Source organism: Myotis nattereri, assembly GCF_964212035.1.
Source record: "Myotis nattereri genome assembly, chromosome: 8".
NCBI lineage: Eukaryota > Metazoa > Chordata > Mammalia > Chiroptera > Vespertilionidae > Myotis > Myotis nattereri.
The window spans coordinates 33,280,549-33,305,889 of NC_138083.1; the positions used below are offsets into that span (position 1 = coordinate 33,280,549).

General features: G+C 47.3%; 1 protein-coding gene across 2 annotated transcripts; it reads left to right on the forward strand.

The window, feature by feature from the left end:
• The first annotated feature begins 531 nt into the window (after positions 1-531).
• On the forward strand, positions 532-24,683 carry LOC308523160 (uncharacterized protein C20orf96). Of its 2 annotated transcripts, none has more exons than XM_081096863.1 (11): positions 532-721; positions 1,012-1,060; positions 2,117-2,234; positions 12,489-12,592; positions 17,970-18,128; positions 20,653-20,752; positions 21,666-21,823; positions 21,904-22,005; positions 22,125-22,211; positions 22,870-22,988; positions 23,846-24,683. In XM_081096863.1, exons 1-11 carry the CDS (start codon positions 702-704, stop codon positions 23,904-23,906), a joined length of 1,077 nt encoding a protein of 358 aa, XP_080952989.1. In that variant the 5' UTR covers positions 532-701; the 3' UTR covers positions 23,907-24,683. The 2 variants fall into 2 exon arrangements, with proteins under 2 accessions (XP_080952989.1, XP_080952988.1); XM_081096862.1 differs by having other exon boundaries at positions 574-721; positions 21,618-21,823.
• Positions 24,684-25,341: the final 658 nt, after the last annotated feature.

A 25,341-nucleotide genomic window follows, 5' to 3' on the forward strand; every position in this document is an offset into this window, starting at 1 on the left:
TTTTGAGTTTACTGATCCCAAGATTTTCTTAGTGAAATAGGAAGCAAATTCAAGAGTGAGGATTTGGCCGAAACCGGTTTGGCTCAGTGGGTAGAGCGTCGGCCTGCGGACTGAAAGGTCCCAGGTTCGATTCTGGTCAAGGGCATGTACGTTGGTTGCGGGCACATCCCCAGTAGGAGATGTGCAGGAGGCAGCTGATCGATGTTTCTCTCTCATTGATGTTTCTAACTCTCTCTCTCTCTTCCTCTCTGTAAAAAGTCAATAAAATATATTAAAAAAAAAAAAAGAGTGAGGATTTGTTCCTTCCTCCCTTTCTTCCTTCCCTTCCCTTAAAAAAAAAAAAGTAAGGATGGGGAAGGAAGTCATGGAGGTTTGATGAGAGTAAAAATATGACATAATTCTCCAGGCTGTTGGGCGAAGCCAGCTGAGGGATATTTGAAACCAAGTTGAAAAGAATGTGTCCAGAGCTACATTTTGCCCTGCGAGATTGGTCCCTCTGGGCACTCCGTAGTCTGCGTCCGTTTCCTTGGAGACGGAGACCCAGCTGAAGCGTCTGGTCTCTAAGGGAAGTCTGAGTGGCCTGAGTTGCCACGCGATCCACGCTGAGTCTAGGAAGTTGGAGAAGACGAATAAGTAGGAACCCCAAGAGATCGGTGCCCCGCGGACTCCCCCGACTCTTCTTCCATTTCCCATTTCCCCCAATGGCGCATGTCTTTCCAAAGTAGGTGAAAGAGTACCGCGAGGTGGTGAAGTGCGCCTGCATCGGCCTCCCGCCCACGCGGGGGGGGGGGGGGCGGCGAGGGGGGTCCTCCGCGGTCTTTTGCCCCCCCCCCCCTTCGCCCACAGCTCCCGAGCCCCGCCTCTCCCTGGCGCTCTCTGGGTTCTGGCTTGGCTGCGTCCCTAGGAAACTGCGGTTTTGGATTCGAGACCCCACGCCTGTTTCATGTTTGCTGCTTGCACCCGCATGGGCTGGCAGTGATGGAAGGTCTTTCCCGCCCTAACTCTTTTCAGACCTACCGACTCTAGGAGTCGCTCTGCAGTCCCCAAGTCCCAGACTCCGGTGAGTGCGGGAGGGGCGGGGGGAGGAGGGGCGAGTTCGCCGATCCCGAGCCGGCAGTCCTCCTGCTCTCCCTTCCCGCGGAAGCCACAGGCGTAGGTGGTAGAGTCCTGGGATCTGAGTTCCTGGCCCGATGTGTCACACATTTGCTCTGGGACCGAGGCATGCCTTTGAACCTAAGTTTTCTTTTTTTCTTTTTTTCTTTAAAATATATTTTATTGATTTTTCACAGAGAGGAAGGGAGAGAGACAGAGAGTCAGAAACATCGATGAGAGAGAAACATCGACCAGCCGCCTCCTGCACATCCCCCACCGGGGATGTGCCCGCAACCCAGGCACATGCCCCTGACCGGAATCGAACCCGGGACCCCTCAGTCCGCAGGCCGACGCTCCATCCACTGAGCCAAACCAGTTTCGGCGAACCTAAGTTTTCTTACCACCTTATCAGAACGTAAGGGTGTAAGTGCGTTATGTGCTCCCTTATTTATCTGTGATTCCATTCTGGTTCCCGTTGGGTCTTTTCATGCCTTCTGTTTCTCACAGTTCTCGGCACCTCACAGCCTGGATGTGCTTAGCAAATTCAGGCTGGCTGATAAGAGTGATAGCTGACATTATGGAGCACATACCACATGCTTTACAAATCTCTCTCAGAATTCTCACACCAACCTATGGAGGGAGGTTTATAATGAGACCCAGTTTACAGATGAGAAAATTGAGGCTCAGAGAGGTAAAGTCACTTGCTCAAGGTCACTGATATCTCTAAGGGGGGGAAGCTGGAATTTTTTAAAAGATATATATTTTTATTGATTTCAGAGAGGAAGGGAGAGGGAGAGAGAGAGAGAAACATCAGTGATGAGAGAGAATTACTGATCGGTTGCCTCCTGCATGCTCCCTACTGGGGATGGAGCCCACAACCCGGGCATGTACCCTTGACAAGAATGGAACCTGTTAACCCTTAAGTCTGCAGGCTGACTCTGTATCCACTGAGCCAAACCGGTTAGGGCTGAAGCTGGAATTTGAACCCACAAGGCTGTGTGACTGATTTTTTTTTGTCTGGTAGGATTATGTTTCAGGGCAGCAGTCCAAACATAAAATCAAGCCCTCCGCTGCGCTTCCAGTCCTGCAAACCAGTGGCCGTAAGAAAACCAAAATGAAGCCTTGGATGAGTGACCAGCCCGGTGAGCAGAGGCGCTTTGGGCTGGGATGGGGGTTGGGGATCAGGCAGAGCGAATGCCCTTGGCCCTTGGTGACTCCATTTATTTTAGGGGAGGCTCACTGCTTTAACCAACAATCCCCAGATATCAAGTATTAATTCAGAAGCGTATATCTCATATATGTCAAAGGACATTTGTGCATCTGGGCAGGAGGAGGTAATCTTTTCTGCATGATTATTTAGGGACCTGGGCTCCTTTGCCTTGTGGCTATGACATTTTGTAAGGCCTTGACATTCTAAGCAAGAATATGGATGATTTGTGGGCAGTTATTTTTTTCCCCCAGGGCCCAGATTTGAAGTGACACAATATCATTTCCAGGCAATAGCCACAACTCAGTCATCTGACCACTCCTAACTACAAAGGAAGATGGGAAATGTAGCCCAGCTGTGTGTCCAGGAGGAAAAGCAAATAGGGTTTGGTGAATTCAGGATCATCTCTGCTACGTCATTGTCATGCCTTTCCTGGGGAGTTCAAGGCCTTGCCAGGCAGATACGGCTTCAGATCTTGGCTCTGCCTTTTACTCTCTTGGGAAAATCATTTATTCCTCTGTGCTCACCTGATAGGATTGTTGTGAGAATTAAATGAGATCTCTTTAAAGCATTGTTGCTCAACCTTGCCAGACCCAACCCTCGTTTTAATAACAAATATTTTGTAATATTCCTATCCTGAAATAAACTTCATAGATAATATAACCTACCTACAGATATAACAAAGAAATAATATAATACCCTAACTGTAAAGAAAAAGTAAAATTTTTTATAGTTTAATAACGTATTTCAATATGTAAATGCTCAGGTTGGACTCCACTAGAAGATATGATAAAGTCATCAGAAGCTTCCTCATAGATGTAGAGCAAGCATGTCAAACTCAAAGGCTAACACGGGCCAAATAAACAAGGTTTAAGTTTATGTGGGCTGCAAAAAAACAGAAGCTTCAATTTTCATAGAAACGTAGGATTATTTCAATAGAGACATGCTGAATACAAAGGGCTGAAATAAATGAGTCATTGTTAACATAAAATAATAGAACATTTTAATAAAAATTAGTATTTTTTCTTTTTTTTAAAAATATATTTTATTGATTTTTTTACAGAGAGGAAGGGAGAGGGATAGAGAGTTAGAAACATCAATCAGCTGCCTCCTGCACACTCCCTACTAGGGTTGTGCCTGCAACCAAGGTACATGCCCTTGCCCGGAATCGAACCTGGGACCCTTGAGTCCGCAGGCTGACGCTCTATCCACTGAGCCAGACCGGTTAGGGCAGTATTTTTTCTTGAATATTAACCTAGCAGACACTGAATAACTGCACAAATTAATAAGCGTAATGCAAATAAACCTATTGTTCTCTGAAAGCAAAATATTTCCTGTTGTGCACACCAAACACGTTAGTCCAAGACTAGTGACGTGGCAATCAGCTGTTCAAATATTCGCTGCTAGTATTAGTAGAGAGAAATGGTGCGCCTGCATGTAAGGTGTGTAAGAGAAATGACTGCAACACGATTATAGTAATCAGTCATTAGCGAATGTTGTAGTTCATTATTAATAATTACGTATAACAGGGTATTGTAAAAATTAAGTAACGAAACTTTTACTAAAACGTTTCTTACATACCGTTATATTGTCTGGACTGCAAAAATATTCATTGTGGGCTGCATGTAGCCTGTGGGCCGCGAGTTTGACATGCTTGCTGTAGAGTCCTGGTGAATATAACAGTTGCAAAGGCAGACTGACATGTGGTAATACCAGGGGGATTTTTCATTGCTGCCATGATTTACAAAGTGGTACCCATCTTTTGGTAAATTCCAAACAAAACAAAGCATGATCTTTCTCTTGATTATAGCTGCTTCCTTGGAAAATTCAGCATTAGAGTAAACCTCTGCAAAATTCTCTCTCTCTCTCTCTCTCTCTCTCTCTCTCTCTCTCTCTGTCAGTCCTCACCCAAGGATATTTTTCATTCATTTTTAGAGAAAGTGGAAAGGAAGGGGCGAGACAGAGAAATATCAATGTGAAAGAGACACATTGATTGGTTGCCTCTGGCATGTGCCCAGATCAGGGTTGGGGATCGAGCCTGCAACTGAGGTATGTGCCCTATACTGGTATTGAACCAGGGACCCTTCAGTCTGCAGGCTACTACTCTATCCACTGAGCCAAACCGGCTTGAATGCAAAATATTCTTTGTGTTTATATGTGGTCCACAGACAGGTTCTGGGATCAGACCATTATAAGTAGCGTTTTCACCTACATCGATAGCTGAGAGGACTTTGGAAAGTCAGGTAGAACCTAGGGGAATTCTGTGTTCTGTGGGGCTGTCCTGTTCTGGGGGATGCCTAGCATCCCTGGCTCCCACCCACAGATGCCAGTTGGGCCCCCCAGTATTTGTGAAAACTCTGCCAAGGTACCTAAAACACCCCTTTTGAGAATCATTGATGTAAAGTGATGAGCTAAGGCCTGGTGGTGATAGGATTTTTGTCTAGAGCCCTAGACTCTATTCAGACAGCATCTATAATGAAACTCTTGCCCTTTTCTTTCACTGAGAAGCCAGTGAGATACATAACAGACACAACCACAACAAGAGCAAGAGTAGTTAACATATGCCAAGCACTTATTACGTGCCAGATGCTGCTCTCAGCACGTTACAGGTATCACTTCATTTAATCTTCCAAACAAGCGTGTGAGGAGGGTGCTGTTATTGCCACCTCCTCTACAGGTGAGGCACAGACAGGTGCCACTCCCAAGGCCACTCAGTGAGGAGGGGCATAGCCAGGCTGTGACATCTGACAATTTGGCTTTAGGACCCACAGTCTTTTTTTCTTTCTTTCTTTTTTTTTTTTGTTCATCCTCATCCGAGGATATTTTTCCATTGATTTTTAGGGAGAGTGGAAAGGAGAGGGAAAGACAGAGAGAAACATTGATGTGAGAGAGACACATTGATTGGTTGCCTCCTGCATGTGCCCCGACCAGGGCCGGGGTTGGGGAGGAACCTCCAACGAAGGTACGAGCCCTTGATCAGAATCGAAAACTGGGACCCTTCGATCTGCAATCCGACGCTCTATCCACTGAGCCAAACCGGCCAGGGCAGGACCCACAGTCTTAAACCTACAGATAGCTGGAGAGAGTGTGAGCACTGGAGAAATACAGACCTGAGTTGGTGTTTCAGTTTCCCTTCTTGCTGGCAGTTCCATCTAAGTAACCTGTCACAACCTCAGTTTCCTTTCCTGTGGAAATAGGCACAAAGATTCCTGTCCTATGCAACTGTATAAATAATGCTAAAAATAGCTACCATTTTCTGAGGATTTATTTTGTGCCAGGCTCTGTAGTAGAGGCCCCATTCATTCATTCATTCATTCATACATATATTCATTCAGCAGCAGCTTTTCAGAGCCCCCATGTGCCTGGCATCGCTCTGAGTGTTGTTGACTCATAGTGAAGGAGACAGATTGGGTTTCTAGTCACAAAGAACTCATGGTTCCAGTATCAAACATGTAACTACACAACATTTTACACTTGAGATAGAAGGAGATCATCATCTAGTTCCCTCCTTACAATGACAGGAGATGATGTTATCACCATTTTACAGATGAGGAAACTGAAGCTTAGGTTGGTAATACGTTCTGAGCAAAGTCCTGTCCTTGAGGACAGTTTTGTGTATTCAAGAGAAATCGATCATCTTTACCAAGATGGAGTAGCCCTGTTCCTTTCTGTTCCTCCCTTTTACAACTAAAACATGTTGGGTATAACACACAAACAGAAAGACTCTGAGAACTGGAAAGAAGAAGGTGGGCTGTTAGGGTGGTGAGTGGACACAGTCATCTGGCGTAACAATGAATATGTGGAAACCAAATTTAAAACAATACATTTACAGTCACTTTAAAGAAATGATTGGCCTGGCTGGCATAGGCATAGCTCAGTGGTTGAGCATTGACCTGTGAGCCAGGAGGTGACATGTTGATTCCCAGTCAGGCCATATGTCCGGGGTCACGAGCTCAATTCTTAGTGTGGGGCATGCAGAAGGCAGCTGAACAATGATCCTCTCTCATCATTGATGTTTCTAACTCTCCCTGTCTGAAGTAAAAAAAGAAAAGAAAATGATATTTAGATATAAAATTAATAAAACATACAGGATCTGTATGCTGAAAATTACATAATGCTGGTGAAAGAAATCAAAGACCTAAGTGAATATAGAGACATACCATGTTCATGGATTGGAAGACTCAACATAGCAAAGATATAAATTTCCCCCAGATTGATGTATATGTTTAATACAGTTCCTATCAAAATTCTAGCAATGTTTTGTTAGACAAAGACAGGTTTATTTTAAAATTTATATAGGAAAGCAAGGCCCTAGAATAGATAAGACAATTTTGAAAAAAGAAGAATAGCATGGGAAGAATCAGTTTACATGATTTGAAGGCCAATTATATAGCTATAATAATAAAGACAGCATATTATTGGCAGAGAGACACATTGGTCAATGGAACAGAATAGAGAAACCAGAAATAGAGGCACACAAATATGCCCAACTGATTTTTTTTTTAAAAATATATATTTTATTGATTTTTTACAGAGAGGAAGGGAGAGGGATAGAGAGAAACATCGATGAGAGAGAAGCATCGATCATCTGCTTCCTGCACACCTCCACTGGGGATGTGCCTGTAACCAAGGTACATGCCCTTGACTGGACTCGAACCCGGGACTCTTCAGTCCCCAGGCCGATGCTCTATCCAGTGAGCCAAACCGACTAAGGCCCAACTGATTTTTTTGCTTTGTTAATCCTCACCCGAGGATATTTTTTCCATTGATTTTTAGAGAGAGTGGAAGGGAGGGAGCAAGTGGGAGAGATAGAGAGGGAGAGAGAGAAAGGGAGAGAGAAAAACATTGATGTGAGAGAGACACATCAATTGTTGTTCCCACATGAGCCCTGACCAGCATCAGGGATTGAACCTGCAACCCATGTACTGCCCTTGACCAGGAACCCTTGACCTTTCAGTGCGTGGAGAGACACTCCAACCATTGGGCCACATTGGCCAGGACCCAACTGATTTTTGGCAAAGGTGCAAAAGCTATTCAGTGGAGGAAAGAAAGCCTTTTCCACAAATGGTGCTGGAGCAATTGGACATCCATAGACAAAAAAGGAACCTCAATTTAAGTCTCACAACTTACACAAAAATTAACTCGAAATGTGGAGAAATAAAAATTAAATGCAAAAGTGTAAATCTTTTAGAAAAAATCATAGTGGAGAAAAATCTTTGAGCCAAGGAAAGAGTCCTTAAACTGTACACAAACAGCTTGATCTATAAAAGAAAAATGAAATAATTAATAAATCGGGCTTCATAAAAAACACACCCTTTTGTTCTGTGAGAGACTTTGTTAAGAGGATGAAAAGACAAGCTTTAGACTTGGAGAAAATATTTGCAAACCACATAGCTGACAAAGAACTGCTATGTAGACTATATCAAGAATTCTCAAAGTCAACAGAAAAACAATTCGGTTAGAAAATGGGCAAAAGATATAAAGAGACATTTTACTGAAGAGGATTTACAGATGATAAAACACATGAAAAGCTGCTCAATATCATTATCCATTAGGAATATGCAAATTAAACTACAAAGGGATGTCACTGCATACCTATCAGAATGGCTAAAATGAAAAATGGTGATAACACTAAAAGCTGGCAAAGGGGAGATACTCTATCATGCATTCGTTGCTAGTGGGACGGTAAAATGGAACAGCCATCTGGAAAAGAATATAGCAGTTTCTAATGAAACTAAACATGCAATTCCACTCTTGCACATTTATTCCAGAAATGAAAACTTACGGTGCATGAATGTTTCATAGCAGCCTTATTTATAATACTCCCAAACTAGAAACAACCCAGATATCCTTCAATGGGTGCATGGTTAAACAGTCTGTGATCCATCCATACCATAGAACATCAGTCAGCAATGAAAAGGAAAGAACTATTGATAACATTCAATGATTTGGCTGAATCTCCAGAGAATTTTGCTGAGAAAAAAAAAAAGCAGCTAATCCCAGATACATACCATGATTGCATTTATATGATGTTCTGGGAATGACAAAATTATGGAAATGCAAAAATGATTAGTGATTGCCAGCAGTTAGGGACAGAGGTGGGGAGAGGATGGTAAGGCAAGGGAAGTGGGCGTAGCTGTACAAGGCAGCATGAGTGATCCTGTGGTTAGGGAACTGTCTTGCCCTTTAAAAAAAAAGTTTTCATTGGTTTCAGAGAGGAAGGAAGAGGGAGATAGAAACATCAATGATGAGAGGGAATCATTGATTGGCGGCCTCCTACGCACCCCACACTGGGGATGGAGTCCACAACCTGGGCATGTGCCCTGACTGGGAATTGAACTGTGACCCCTTGGTTCATAGGTCGACACTCAACCACTGAGCCACGCTGGCTGGGCTATCTTGCCCTTCTTCTTCTTTTTTTTTTCCTCTGTTTAATCTTGCCCTTCTTAATGTTAATATCCTGGTTGTGACATTGTACTTAGTTTTGCAAGATGCTACCATTGTGAGAAACTGAGTTAAGGGTACATAGGATTTCTCTGTATTCTTAAAACTGCATGTAACCTGAACTTATCTCAAAATAAAAAGTTTAATTAAGCCCTACTTGGTTATGCTCAGTGGATAGAACGTCAGACTGCGGACCAAAGGGTCCCAGGTTCGATACTGGTCAAGGGCACATACCTCGGTTGCAGGTTTCTCCCCTGCCCGGGCCCTGGTCAGGGTGTGTGCAGGAGGCAACCAATCAATGTGTTTCTCTCACTTGGATATTTCTCTCTCTCTTTCCCTCTCTCTTCCACTCTCTCTAAAAATCAATGGAAAAATATCCTTGGGTGAGGATTTAAAAAAAAGTTTAATTAAAAAGAAAAGATAAATCAGGGCTGCTACCATGAATGAAAAGAAATACCCATTATTAAAGCTACAGATCTTTCTAAGCACTTAAGTTCAATTTACAAATCTTATTATTTTTCTAAATACTTATAAGAGGGATTTTGGAACTTGGTTAATTAAATTCCCCTATGTCCTTTAAGCCCCATTAAAAAATTTAGTATATTTATTTTCATTTCTAAATAGTTCACTTATCTGATTAACAAGAACCATTGGGTATTTAAACAATTTTTGTACATCTAATAAAATAAACTTCTAAATATGGGTAATCTTATGTTTTTTTATATATACATATATTTTTTATTGATTTCAGAGAGGAAGGGAGAGAGAGAGAGAGATAGAAACATCAATGATGAGAGAGAATTATTGATTGGCTGCCTCCTGCATGTCCCCTACTTGGGGGGGCGGGGTTTGAGCCTGCAACCCAGGCATGTGCCCTTGGTCAGAATCGAACCTGGGACCCTTCAGTCTGCGGGCTGACGCTCTATTCACTGAGCCACATGAGCTAGGGCATTATCATTGATGTTTCTATCTTTTCCTCTCCTTTCCTCTCTGAAATCAATAAAAATATATTTAAAACAAAACAATAATTACTACTAATAAAGTAGAAAAGTCAGTGACCAGCAGCTACTGTGGTGAGAGGCAGCTGCCTGACTGGGTATTATCATGACAAGCAACTACCAGTGCCAGAGTATGTAGCAAGCTAGACTGTGTTGTAACACAGCTACGCACGTGGCCATTCCCATGATAGGTAATAATAAGGGACAAAACACAATATGGTCTTGAATGGAAAGAGCCTAATTATTGTTTTTTAATATATATTTGTATTGATTTTTATTTTATTTTTATTCAGAGAGGAAGGGAGAGGGAGAGAGAGATGGAAACATCAATGATGAGAGAGAATCATGATCTGCTGCCTCTTGCACGCCCCACACTGGGGATCGAGCCCACAACCCGGGCAGGTGCCCTGACCGGCAATTGAACCATGACCTCTTGGTTCATAGGTTGATGCCCAACCACTGAGCCATGCTGGCTGGGTGAGCCTAATTGTTTTTTAACCCCATATTTATTTACTTATATTTACTATGTAAATGCATAGCAAAAAGTTTGTAGGAAAATGCAAAAAAAAAGAACCCCTAAAATCTGGAGGAGTTGGAAGCAGAGTCAGAGGCCAAGGTGACCCCTGTCCACCCCATCCCTGACAGGTGGACACCTGACCTGCATGGGAACTGCTGCAGGGATGGGAGCCTGCCACCCACCAGTGCCTGCCCTCATGTGCACAGCCCATTCTGGGAATAGACAGCCCTGTGATTAGAAGGATCTTTGTTTTATTGCGACCAAAATACCATTCCCTGTAATTATGACCTTTGGGTCATGATTTGCCTTAAGATCAGGTACATATGCCTAATCCTAAGTGTATACATTCAGCTGGTCCTTACTTCGCCAAGGATTAGCCCCTGAGGGACCTGGAAACTGGATTGGGTGATTTTCCTGAAAAACGCAGAGAATGACTACACTGTGAAAAAAGAAAACAGGAGAACAATCAAACAATATACTGTGTTAAAAGTTATGTGACTGTGGTCTCTCTCAGATTACTGACCCTTCTTTCTGTGATAATCTGAGATGCTACAATGCTACGTGATGAGGTGCAGTGAGGTGAGTGAAGTAGGCCTTTTGAGGTAGCCTTTGGCTACTACTGACCTGATGGTACGTCAGGAGGAGGATCATTGAGCCACGATGATGTCATGCCTTCCACCCCCAATTTAATGCCTTTTCCATCTTGACTAAGCGGTTACCATGCACAGTGGCTGTACCTTGTGCAGTCTGAGGTGCGACAGCAAAACTAGCACAGATTTATTTTTTCTTCTTCACAATTTCATGGGTAGAAGATTCGTTGTTATAGACCTTAGCAGCCTCAGCGTACGATTTTTCTTTCTTTCCTTGATGAGAATTTTCATCTTTTCACCTAAAGGAAGCACTGCATGGCTTCTCTTGGGCACATCTCAATCGGCAGCATCACTTCTAGTGCTTTGGGGCCATTGTTAAGTAAGGTGAGGATGACTTGAACACTCACAGTGACACCCACAGTGGACCTGGTAGCCCAGATGGCTGCTAAGCGACTAACGGGCAGGGGGCATGTACCATGTGGAGATGCTGGACAGAAGGACGCTTCACGCCCTGGGAGGGATGGTCTGGATGGCGTCGTGAGATTTCATCACGCTTCTCAGAACAGTCGGCACTGTAACACTTATGAGTTGTTTATTTCTGGAATTTTCCATTATATATTTTTGGACCCCTGTTGACTGTGGGTAACTGAAACTACAGAAAGTTAAACCGTGGATGGCGGCGGGGGGGCAGGGGTACTGTACAGATAATTCCTAATGTTCACACAAAATTATTTTAACTTCATTACTTTAATACTTAATATTAAACTTTCCCAGGGCTGAAGTATTGATTCATTAAAGGAGGAGTATTTTTCTGAAGTGAACTGTGTTGCACGGAGGCAGGGGCTCTGGTAGGGGCTGCAGCGTTCCGGTGACCTGTCTCATGCCCTGCGTGCAGGACTTGCCGAGAGGACCCAGCGACTCTCAGGACATGCCCTCCACATGCCCTATTTTGGTCAGAATTATTCTCCTATCTTCCTTTTCTGGCAGGACCACACAGCTTTTATAGGTATTTCAGAGACAGCCAGTTGGAGTTCTGTGTAGCTTCTGTGCTGATGGCGTGGTCCCGATCCCAGTGCTCAGGTCATTATCACAGTGACAGCTAATGATGTGTGTTCAGTCCTCAGTGCGTGTTAGGTGCTCTTCCAAACACTTCAAAATGCAGTAACTTCTTATTTAACTTCCATGACAACCCTATCAGGTAGGCATGGTGATGATTTCTGTTTTGCAGACGGGGCAACTGAGGGACAGAGAGATCCTGATTCATGCCCAAGGTCACACAGCTGATCCAAGGCAGAGCCTGGGTTCAAACCCAGGCGGCCTGGCTCATTAGTTCGTGCTCTTGACCCTTACCCTGTTTGAGCTTGCCTTTGGCCGGGTTGGTGGGAGAGATTGGGGGCACATGGCTGGTTCCTGTTCCTCTCTCCCCCCTCGGTTCGTACCCACGGTCACTGGGTATGTGGAAGTTGCCTGGGCTTTACTGAGGGATATGAGTTTCATCCTTTGTCTCACTGTCACACATTGTAAAGCTGTCCGTGGCTCGGGCTGGGGCTTGGACCATCTCTTATGGATGGTGCATTCCTTGGGACCTGACCCAGGCCTGCTTATACCCCCAACTCTCTCTGCCCTGTGCCATGCCCTAGGGCATTCCAGGTCTCCCACGTTGATGACATGCCAGCTGGGGAATCCACAAGACCTGTGCAGAGGGAAGGTGGACTCTGGGAAGATGAAGCTCCGGCTGATGAGGGTATTTGGAGCACCCTCCCAAGGTGCTGGGGCCCCCGGGCAGGGGCATGGGGATGGCGGTAGCAAACCTGCGCCGGCCACTTGTGGAAACCATCAGAGCCCCTTTTCATTTCCGGGCATTAGGAATGTGGCTTTATTCATTTAAACATTCCCAGTAAATTCCTTTCATGGAATACACTGCATTTTGAAACAAGGCTTAGAAGCTTACAATTAATTTTTCTACATCAGCTGACACAATTTTGGATAATTAATTTTCTCATCGTCCATTGTTTTACATGGTTTGGGACAATGTTCCAAAATATTTGAAATGACTAAAAGAAGGAGGGGTCTTTCATGTCTACAGCAAGAAGTAAAATACTAAATACTGTTAAGTACTATCGAATACTGTAGAAGAATTCTTAACTTCTCCAGGAAAGTGTTTAATAGCTCAACGAGCAATGACTGCTGTACAAAGAAATAGGGGAAAATGTATTTGCTTTGAGACCTTTTTACCCCTTTAACCTTCAGTTTTGCAAAATGATTTAGAGGCCGCCCAGCATTCTTAAAGGAGAAACTCATATTTCCGATGTTATTTTTTCCTGACTTTAGAAGTGTTCATGTATTTTTGTTTGATAAAAAACGTGAACTTGGACAATTTGGCTCTAAAACCTGTGCTACCAATTTCTGATACTGTCTCTTGTAGTCATTCATTTGTTTACTTAGTCAACAAATATTTATGGAACACCCATGTGCCAAGCCCTGTTCTAAGTGTGGGGATTCACCCGTGATGTGGCCTCTGACATTAGGTAGCTCACATTCTACTGGGGGAGACAGACAGTAAACAACACAAATATATAATACTAGAGGCCCAGTGCATGAAATTTGTGCACGGGTAGGGTCCCTAGTAGCTGCCAGCCGTTGCCTCCCTTCCCCAGTTGCTGGCTGCCGGCCATGGCCTCCCTTCGTTATGCACCGCCCTCTGGTGGTCAGCGCAAGTCATAGTGAGCGATCAAACTCCTGGTCGGTCAAACTCTCGAGGGGACACTTTGCATATTAGGCTTTTGTTATATAGATGTGTGGTGATGCTAACTGCTATGAAGAGGCATAAAGATAAGGTTAGAGGGCTAGAGAGGCACAGAGGAGGGAGTGACTGTGACTGTTTTAGATGGGGTGGTCAGGGAAGGCTGCTAAGGTGGTAATATCTGAGGGAGGAAGGTTTCAAGTAGAGGAACCTCAGTGCACAGGCTCTGAGGTTGGTGTGAGGTCAGTGTGGCTGGAGCAGTTGATGAGGGGGAAAGATGTCGGGATGCGAGGACAAGGGGGAAAGCTTGTATACGGCCCTGTAGTCCATGATTACACTTGGTGTTTTTACTCTGAGTAAGACAGGAAGACCCAGGAGGCTTATGAGTAGAGCAGGGAAGTGATCTGACAGATTTTCACAGGAGTCCTTGGGGCGCTGCTGCTGTGGAGAATGGGCTTGGGGAGACAAGGGGAGACAGGAAGGGAGCACAGACTACCCATTGGTTTGTTCTTGGAGATGGGTAGGATCCTACTCTGCCTCTTAGCCTCAGGACAATTACATATTCAATCCACAATGCTTGAGAGAGTGCCTACTGTGTGCTAGGCACCATGGCTGGTGCTGGGGACCCAGCCATGAGCATGGCACTAAGAATTAGTGCTGTTATGGGGCCTGACCTTTAGTGGGGAGAAACAGTAAGTGGATTTTACTTATTTTCTAGTTGTGGTTAATCCTCACCGGAGAATATCTTTTCCATTGATTTTTAGAGAGCGTGGAAGGGAAAGGTAGAGACACAGAGAGAGGAAACATCAACGTGAGAGAGACACATCCATTAGTTACCTCTTGTACTTGCCCAGACCGGGTGGAGGATTGAGCCTGCAACAGAGGCATGTGCCCTTGACCTGAATCGAACCCCAAACCCTTCAGTCTGTGGGCCAAGGCACTAACCACTGAACAACTGGCCAGGGTGACAAATGAATGTTAAAAGCCCAGGGAATAGGTCCCCATCAGTGTATTCAACCCATACTTCTGGAGCTCTTGGTAATGTCCCATGTGCTGGCTGTCACATTTTATGTTATTTATTTTTATTATTTTTATTTTTTTAAATATACTTTTATTGATTTCAGAGAGGAAGGGAGAGAGAGAGAAACATCAGTGATGAGAAAGAATCATTGACCGGCTGCCTCCTGCACACTCCACACTGGGGATTGAGCCCTCAACCCGGATATGTGCCCTTGACTGGAATCGAACCCGGGAACCCTTCAGACCGCAGGCTGACGCTCTATCCTCTGAGCCAAACACTAGGGCTGGCTGTGACATTTTAGTGGGGGACACAGGAAACAAGGTAATAAGAAAAATATCTGTTATGCTGATTGGTGATAAGTCCTAGGACAAAAATACATTGGAAAAGGGGAGACATAATTATAAACTATAATTAGTAATTACAGATTGGAGTAAGGGTCAGGAAGGAAGCGAAGAAGGGTTTCTCTAGACCTGGTGGTCAGAGAAAATCCATTTCTAGGGCAGAGGTCTGTAGTGTATCTAAATCACTGGGAGCCCTAGCCGGTTTGGCTCAGTAGATAGAGCGTCGGCCTGAAGTGGGGTGTGTTAAAAGTAAGATTCCTGATGCCAACCCCAGTGATGCTGGCTTAGTGGACCTGAGACTTGGAGACCGGCATCTTTCACAAGATGCTCTGGTCCCTGTGGGCCATCTTCGGGTATTTTGGTGTGGAGATGTGGAGGCAAGATAGTGGGGTGGGTCCTGGCTGGTGTTCTCAGTGGTTAGAGCATCGCTGCCTGGGTTTGGTTCCCGGTTAAAGGCACATAGTGAGGTTGCAGGATCATCCCGGCCCTGCTCGTGGCATGTGCGGGAGGCAACCAATCGATGTGTCTCTCTCACATCAATGTGCCCTCTTCTTTCTCTCTCTGTCTCTCCATCCCTTCCTTCCACTCTGGAAATCAATGGGAGAGCTCCCCTCGGATGAGGAGTAAGAACAACAAAAAGATTGTGCAGTGGTCAGGAGCCAGACTTCAAGGACAGCAGCTCTGCTGTGTGTGCCCTTGGATAGCTTACTGCCCCTCTCACTCTGTTTCTGCTTCTGTAAAGTGGGGCGCATAATAGTGCCAACCGAGATGGTGTGTATAACGTGCTTAACACAGTGTTGGGCACATAATACCTACATAGGTTTGCCCTATTACTCTTTTTTTTTATTTTATTTAAAAAAATATTTTTGTTGATTTTTTTTACTGAAAGGAAGGGAGAGGGATAGAGAGTTAGACACATCGATGAGAGAGAAACATCGATCAGCTGCCTCCTGCACACCCCCCACTAAGGATATGCCCTTAACCTTGACCGGAATTGAACCTGGGACCCTTCAGTCCGCAGGCCAATGCTCCATCCACTGAGCCAAACCGGTCAGGGCCTATTACTCTTTTTTAAAAAAAAATATATATTTCATTGATTTTTTTCCCCAGAGAGTAAGGGAGGGGGAGAGGGATAGAGAGTTAGAAACATCGATGAGAGAGAAACATCATCGATCAGCTGCCTCCTGCACACTCCCCACTGGGGATGTGCCTGCAACTAAGGTACATGCCCTTGACCGGAATCAAACATGGGACCTTTCAGTCCACAGGCTGATGCTCTATCCACTGAGCCAAACCGGTTAGGGCTGCCCTATTACTTTATTATTATCTGAGGAATATGAAAGCTGAGGATAGGTAAGGGAGGGGGGTTCTAGCAAAGGACAGAAAAATAAGGAAAAAGAGAAGGAATGAAGAAGAGGGCACATAGGTATGCCAGAGGGGGAGGGGGAGAGCCAGTGAGAACAGCATCAGCTCCTGTTCACTGCGTGCTCTCTGAGTGTGTGAGACTTGCTCCTAAGCGGCTTGATTGTGAATATGATCTCGCTGATTTTTTCTTTTTTTTTTTACAGCAGCTCTCTGAGTGGGTAGCAGTTATCTATGTTTGAAATCAGTATAGGGGGGCTCTGGGAGTCTAATTTTCCCAGTTTCCCGTAGGTGGTAAGTGCCAGAGTGGGATTTTTGTTGTTGTTAATCCTCACTTGAGGATATTTTCCATTGATTTTTAGAGAGAGTGGAAGGGAAGGGAGAGAGAAAAACATTGATGTGAGAGTCACATTGCTTGGTTGCCTCCTGCAGGAGCCCTGACTGGGGGGCCTGGAATAGAATCTGCAATCCAAGTATGTGCCCTTGAGCAGGAATTGAACCCAAGACCCTCGGTGTGTGGGCTGTTACTCTAACCACTGAGAAACACTGGCTAGGGCCAGAGCTGGGATTTGAAGCAAGGTGTGTCCTGGCCTAACATACACGTCTTAATCACTTTGAGGTTCAGCCATGCCTTGCAGCTTTAAGCCCATTCAGTTCCTTGTCTTAGTGTAGTGAAAAGACAGCATAGTCAGAAGTCTGCCTTTCCAGTTCTGGTGACCCCACATCCTGGCTGTGTGACTTTGGGCAAGTCACTTAACCTGTCTGAGCTTACACCTATCAATAAAATAGAGTTGTAAACACAGGGCTGTTAGAGGATGAACTGATACCGCGTGCCATGTACCAAATGAGGCACACTGTGCAACTCATAGCAGGTCCTCAACAATTGTTACTGCTGTTATTATTGTAGATTATTGTACTTGCTGGGGGTGACTTAAGCCCTTAGTAAGGGTTCGCGACCCCTGAAAATACATCCTGCATATCAGATATTTACATTACGATTCATAACAGTAGCAAAATTACAGTTATGAAGTAGCAAGGAAAATAATTTTATGGTTGGGGGTCACCACAACATGAGGAACTGTATTAAATGGTCGCGGCATTAGGAAGGTTGAGAACCACTGCCTTAGACCCTCACTGTTTCCCCAGGGGCATTGTATGAAATGAGAGATTACTCAATTCAGCTGCCTGGTGAAAAATGTTAGCGATCATCATCCACTCTGCCTCCCTGCTTCTCCAGACATGGCCCATTACCTCTGCCACCTCTTTACCTACCTGGGGCATTTTCTATTATAATAATTACTACTACTATATTTCATTGATTTTAGGCAGCTATTGATAATAAGTCGCACCTTTATTTTATTTATTCACTAATAAAATATCAATTAGATTGAGACAGGCATCAACTGTAAGATGCATCGCCACTTTAGAGAAGTAAAATTATGGGAAAATGGGCATTTCAGAATGGATGAAATAGTTGGCGATGCTGTGACCCGCTGACAATGGGGAGCCGCCTCCCAGCATGGGTTGCATTTACCAGTCGAGGCCACTAGGGGGCGAGCGTGCGGCCGGAGGGAATTGGTCCCTGGGCTCCGGGATGCGCAGGCCGCCGCGCCCTGCGCAGCACCGCCTCACCTCCTCCTCCCTCCGCGCACAGGCGTTGCTCAGGAGCCGGCGAGCCGCACTCCAGGAGCTCTGCAAGCAGGAGGGCTTTCTCACCAAGCTCAATCAAGACCTGATCACGACCATCAAGGACATGGAAGACAGCTCAGCCCTGAAAACACGCGGGATGCTGCAGCAGCAGGACATCTTTGGGGTGAGGCTCCACCTTGGCCCTGCAGCCCCGCCTCCGCCCTCTGCGCCTCGGTCCCGCCCACCATGCCGCCCTCCTGAGCGCTTTGGCGCCCTCTCCTGGTCTCCTGGCCGATTGCACAGCTGCTGCTTCCATCTGGAAGATACATCTCTCACACACTTGGCCCCACCTACCAGGGCTTCGGAATCAGACCTGGACTGGGGGGCTCATCCCAACGTCAGTACTTATTAGCTGAGAGACTTTGAGTTAGCCTCCGAGTGGCGTACAATGGCTCAATAGCACCCATTCCAAGGCGTGATTGGGGTGTGCTTGGTACACACCCAGTCGATGTGCAAGAGAAGGTAGCTGCTGTCGTCACCAGCAGCACATACTTACACAGTGCAATACTAAGCGCTTTGTCTATTCTCAAGCAGCCTTACCACAACCCTGTGGCTGGGAATGATTATTATCTTTATTTTACATACGAAGAAACAGAAACAGGCTAGGTGACTTGGTCAAGGTCAGTTTAAGGTCACCCAGCTAGCAGGGTCCGTGTTCCTTCCACCAGCTGTGACACCACTCTCACCCAGTGGTGGCACTGCCGGTCCATGCGTTAGGAGTGAGTGACTTTGCAGAGAGCCCAGGGAGTGTCCTCAGCCTCCTTAGGAGAGGCTGGGTGAGCTGTGCTGAGAGGCTGAAAGTTCACAGGAGACCCAGGAATTCAGGATGAAGAAGAGTCGGAAAAAATGGTTTAATGGAGAAGTGATCCTGCTCTCTGACTGCCCTCTGCCCAGGGTGAAGAGGGAATGAGCTCACCTGAGCCTGTGAGATGAAGAGAAAATTGAGTCTTGTGAACTCGGTTGGTCTGCTCAGGCCGCTGTAACAAAATACCACAGACCAGGTGGCTTAAACAGCCAAAATGTGTTTTCTCATAGTTCTAGCCCAGTGGTTCTCAACCTTCTGGCCCTTTAAATACAGGTCCTCATGTTGTGACCCAACCGCAAAATTATTTTCGTTGCCACTTCATAACTGTAATGTTGCTACTGTTGTGAATCGTAATGTAAATGTCTGATATGCAGGATGGTCTTAGGCGACCCCTGTGAAAGGGTCGTTCGACCGCCAAAGGGGTCGCGACCCACAGGCTGGGAACCGCTGTTCTAGAGGCTGGAAGTGTAGGATCAGGATGCCAGTGGGGCTGACGTCTGGTGAAGTCTCTGCTGGGGGTGTGGATGGCTGTCCTGCTGGTTCTCACATGGCCTTTTCTCTGTGCTCACATGGAGCGAGAGAGCTCTCTGGCGTCCTTTCTTCTTCTTATAAGGACACTAGTCCTATTGGACTAAGCCCCCACCCTTTTGTTCATTTATCCTTAATGCCTTTCCTAAAGGCCGTATCTCCAAATACAGTCACATTAGGGGTTAGGGCTTCACTACACGAATTTGGGGTGGGGTGGGAACACACAATTCAATCTATAACAGAGACCAAGGAATCCGCAGGTACTCGGCCCGAGGAAACTTAGTAGAATATTCTCCGGGCCTAAAGTCATTGTGCCTCTACTGTGTCATGGATTAGTTAATAAATTTTTTACATTAATTAATACATTCCCCTGAGTACTCGGGGAATCTCAAGCTCTCATTCTAGTGGGGCCCCAGTGATCTCAAGCTCTCATTCTAGTGGGGCCCCAGGCAGTTAGAAGGCTCTCTGTGGGTACTGATGGGGCTGAGGGACTCGGAGCTTAGAGGATCTCTCTAACCCAGACATGGGAGGATCGGGAAAGCTTCCTGGAGGAAGTGGTGCTTGGGTTGAAACATGCAGACATAGGTGTTAACTGTAGAGAGCAGAAAAGTGTCCCAGGCACAGAAAATGGGCGTAAAAGGCCTGGGGTGAGAGAGAAGCATAACCAACTCAAGGAGCCACATGTTGCTTAGTGTGGCCAGACAGTAAGACCTGAGGAAGGGATCAGGGAGAGAGGAGGTTGGCCCAGGCCAGGGGGAGGAGGCTTTGCCAGACAAGGTAAGGGGTTTGGATCTTGTTTACAGGGCAAAGGGGAGCCGTTGGAAAGTTCTAAATAGGAGAGGGACAAGGTCACTGCTTTTTAAAGAAAGGTCCTTCTGACTGCTGTGTGGAGCATCACTCAAAGGGGAGGACCATTTAGGGGTAGCTGTTGTCATATTCAGACAGGAGATGGAGAAAACCTGAGTAAGATAGTGGCAGCAGGGATGGAGAGAAGGGCATGGCTGCGAGTGCTGTTTGGGGTATAACAGCCAGACCACTTGGTGACATGTTGAGTGAGAGAGGGGAGTAGAGGCCGCTGCCTGGGTTTGGGCCCGTGTGCCTGGGTGTGTGGTAGGGCCATTGGCTGATTGGGTGGTAGGAAAGGGCAACGTTGGGAGCGGTGAGGGTAGTAGGTGACTGCATTCTAGCCATGGAAAGGTTCCTGGGCCTGGGAGTGGGACTGGGTTTGAGGACTCCTCGGCGGCAGTGCTGAATTCCCTGAGAGGCCATGCTCTTGGGGATGGGGGGAGGCGAGCTCACCCCACCACTCCCACAGACCATCATCAACAGCTTGGGGTACTCCAACAAGAAGAAGCTGCAGCAGATGACCCGTGAGCTGCAGGAGTGGAAGGAGAAGGAGGAATCCAAGATGAGCTGTAAGAATCCACGAGGCAAACTCCTCGATCCTCCCCTGGCCCACTGGGGGGTCAGCTGCAGGGCCCTCACCTTGTACCTACTGTTCTGGAACCAGCAGGCCCATCTTCTCCCTGCTTAGGCAGATGGAATTGTTAACATCCGGAGCTGATAGCTTGCTATGGAGTGTTCAGCAGGTCCAGGTCCCACGTGTCTTCATTTTTATGAGCGCACTCAGTCACTGCAGCTATCTGTGAGGGAGGGAATAGTCTCCCATTTTACAGATGAGGAAACGGAGGCTAAGAGAACTGAAGCAGCCTGCCGAAGGTTATACAGCTAGCGGCCATTTCCAGCCCAAGCCTGCCTCTGTTTCCTGCCAAGTTCGCTGTGGGAGTCGGGGCCCGGGCCAGGTCCCAGGCCTCCCGCGCTCTCTCCTGCTGAGCCTGTGGCTTCGTTCCCCTGAGCAGACTAGGAGCCTTCTGAGCAGAGGGACGGTGTGGCGAGTCAGAAAGCATCAGCTAGTGGGGGTCCCCGCCAAGGAGGACGGCAGGGTAGACTGTCTTAATCCGACTGTGGCTGCGTCTCGGGAGCCAGTGTTGCCCCATCTCCCGGGGCTTGTGTTGCAGGTGTGAGAACGAGGAGGCTGAAGTCCAGGGAGGGAGGTCTTGGGGAGGGTCGCATAGCAAGTTGTCGACAGAGCTGGGACTAGTCTCGGGATCGTGCACCAGTTTAGTTTCCCCTTCCCACCCCGTGTTGCTTCTTCAGTGGGTGGAAGACTCTCTGGGGCCTTAGCTGAGAGTCACCACCTCCCAGCCTCGTGTGAGCTTGCATCAGCCCAGAACCCAATCCACTGGCTAAGGAGAGCTTTGCCTCCTGGGACCCTGGGAGGGGTCCTTGAGGGAGAATCCTGCCTCCTGCTCCCCCTGACTTCTCCAGACCTGAAGCAGCAGGTGGAGCAGCTGAATGACAAGATCAAGAAGACCCAGGAGGAAGTGAACTTCCTGAGCACTTACATGGACCATGAGTATCCCGTCAAGTTGGTCCAGATTGCCAACCTGCTGCACCAGCTGGAGCAGGTGAAGGACAACCAGCAGGTAGGTGAGCCCCTGGCTTTGCCCTGTTGGCCCCGGGGGGAGGCAGGGCCGGTGGCCAACATGTTCCTGCTGCCCCCCAGGATGAGTTGGATGACTTCAATAAGATATGCAAAATGGTCCTGGGGTCTTTGTCTGATCAGATTCAGATGAAGAGAAAAGCGCTGCTGGACTCTCTGGTGGTGGTGAGTAGCCAGCGCCGGCACCCAACCCTGCTTGCCTTCCCATCCTCGGCCTCCAGGCCCCCTGCATGCACTGCTTCCCAGGAAGAGGCATGTGGGGCCAGACTCTCCTTCATTCACAGAAAATCCAGCATCCCATTCAGGGCGTTCTTCTGCAGAAGACCCGGGAAAGCCAGAGCATGGTGAAGTACACGGACAAGTACAGAAAAGTGAGTGGCCCGGGCTGTGATGGTTCCACGCCCCCCCCCCCCCCGCCCCCTGAGGGAGCAGAGGGGTGGGAAGTCCCCGGCACCTGTGGGAGACAAGCTTGTCCTGACCTGGTGCTCAGGAGTCTTGGACTCCGGTGTTGGCCTCCCTCCTTGCAGTGCCATCATTGTCACTTGCTCCTCATCTGAGAGGGGGATTTGTGGCAGCTTAGGCCTTGCCTCAGAAACCAGCATCGCTGGGCATGACCCATTAGCAACATCACCAAGCATTGCCTACTCAACCACATTTTACTGTCACCAGCCACCCCCGATCTTCACCCCTTAATTCTTGTCATTGACCACCTCTCGTAACGTCACCATCACCACCCTTTTGTGTTAATTTTCATTCCCTTCATCAGTTACCTTCACCATCCCCATCAGCCCTCATTAATCCTCATCACCAAGCACTGCCCTCTGCTCTGCAGCCTGTCTGCGTTCTCCAGGGTCCCCTCACTTTCTCAGGACCATCAAGCATTGTCACTGATCTGTGAGCCAGCCCTGTCCTGCCAGAGAAGCCCCTCTCCGGGGTCCCGGAAGTCCCTACTCCTCGCCCATTTTGCCCTTCCCTACCTTTGGTTGGGGTTGTGTGGATTCTCAGTTTCCCCTGCTGTCCCTCTCTCAGTTTGTCAACGAGTTTGAGGAGGAAATACCCAATTTAAGGGCCGAGGTGGAACGGCTCCGAGTCCAGACCCAGGAACCCCGAGAGATCGCGTTTGCAGACGTTCTGCTTCGGAGACCCAAGTATGTGATCATTCTGCTACTTCCTGGGCGTCTTCCCTGCCTCTTGCTACTGTATGGGAAGAATAATGCCTGTCCGTTACGAGCATTTATTGCATGCCAGCCTGGTCTCATTTGTTCCTACCAGTGACTGAGGTCGGAATTATTACCCCTCCCCCTTTTTTCTTTAAAAAAAAAAATATTGGTGAAAGATGAATGAATGGACTAGTTAATTTTATTTTGATATATTTTGTTGATTTTTTTACAGAGAGGAAGGGAGAGGGATAGAGAGTTAGAAACATCAATGAGAGAGAAACATCGATCAGCTGCCTCCTGCACACCTCCTACTGGGGATGTGCCCGCAACCAAGGTACATGCCCTTGACCGGAATCGAACCTGGGACCCTTGAGTCTGCAGGCCGACGCTCTAACCACTGACCCAAACCGGTTAGGGCATTACCCCCCTTTGATCGAGGAAACGGAGGCTCACCTGGTGTCTGTCACATGGTGAGTGCTTGTTACATAGGCGCCGACAGGAGGACCGAGGGTCTGAGAGGGCAAGTAGGAGACACAGGTGAACAGAGCCAGGTTTCCAAAGGAGTCATCTGACTTCAAAGAGAGCTCACCTGAGGGGCCCCAGCATCTTAGAGCTGAGCTCCTGCTCCCTCTTGACCTTAGACCTCTGTAGGGGAACACCAGTCCTGTCCATTCCTTTTTCATTTTTGAGTGTTTGTGTGTCTGGGCTGCGAGGCTACAGATGGGGCTCCCCAAATAAGTACCAGTGTTCTCGAGAGCAGGGCTCCCCTGAGGACAGGCTTCCCCACCTACAACCCTGGCACCCCGACTTGGCCTCTTACACCTCTCGTTGCTCTTCCTTACCAGGTGCACCCCAGACATGGATGTCACCCTCAACATCCCCGTGGAAGAGCTGCTACCCTTCTAGATGGCAGGGCCATGGCCACCCTTCCCTCCCTGCTCTCCTCCCCACACCCGGAGCCTGAGTCGTCTCCTTCCAAGACCATATTCCCATTGGTACCCTCCTCGTCTGCCTCTCCTTTCCTCCCTCCGTCCTTTTGGTTTGGGGCTACCACTTGGGCCAGGTGGGAATTTCCAGCCAAGTCCACCACTTCCTTTTACCAATAAAGCTGGATTTGCATTTGCTCTTTGCCAGTGCCTGGGGGAATGGACTTTGTCTTAATATGAGGGCAGCTGTGCTGGCTGCACCTGGGGCTCAAAACTTCTCGAGAAATGCCAGACTGACCCCCAGCCTGAATCTCCCTGGCTCTGTGGCTCCAGGCTGCCCCCTTCCTGGTTCAGTGGAAGCCCAGGTTCCGTCCCAATTTATGTCCAGTCCTGTTAGGACCAGTGTCAGGGTGAGTTTAATACACTTGGGAATTTGCTGGGCCTTCATTGACAAATAAGCCCCAATAAAGCTAAGCATGACAAAAAGGCCATACCGTGACAGTTCGTGGTCAGGGCCATTGTGGCTGAATCCCACCATTGTAGGTGTGCGGGAAGGGGGCAGGGGGGCGGGAGCTGCCCATGGGTTAGCAGGAGTGTAGGTCTGGATGACAGCACTTGGTAGGGAGGGACCAGCCCACATACATTTGAGGATATTTCCCATGTGTGTCCATTTTAAGTTACTCTGCCCATGATTCACTGTCCACACCAGCCGTGAGCAAACTACGGCCCGCGGGCCGGATCCGGCCCGTTTGAAATGAATAAAACTAAAAAAAAAAAAGACCGTACCCTTTTATGTAATGATGTTTACTTTGAATTTATATTAGTTCACACAAACACTCCATCCATGCTTTTGTTCCGGCCCTCCGGTCCAGTTTAAGAACCCATTGTGGCCCTCGAGTCAAAAAGTTTGCCCACCCCTGGTCCACACCATATTGTCTGCTAGGCTGGGTATAGTTACCTCCACCTCCTGTGAAAGTTCATCATTATTAGCTATGAGTTGGCTCTTGTATCCGTGGAATTTTGGCAAAGTTTCTGCCTTAGGCAAATTTGGATTATCAGGATTCCAAATCAGCATAGTTGGGGTCATGCGGGGGGGGGGCGGGGGGCACTAGATAATGAAAGGATCCCATCCGGTTATCTGTCCTTAGTCTGTCCACCACCCTTTATTGGAGCATTGGAGGGCGGCAGGAGTGCGAACGGGTGTATGGGGATGTGGAGGAGGAGGGGGAAATCGGCGTGCTGTTGCCTTTACTGGCAAGAACAGGTGTCTTCAGAGCATTTTGCAAAGGTGTAGAATGCCCAATAGGGGGAAAATGTAGCATAATAAAGGTGTGGGCAGGCATGACCCAGGCATTATTTTTAAATTTTAGTAGGGGAGGTTTGAAAAACCATTCTGGCATCAGGGCCAGCTAATC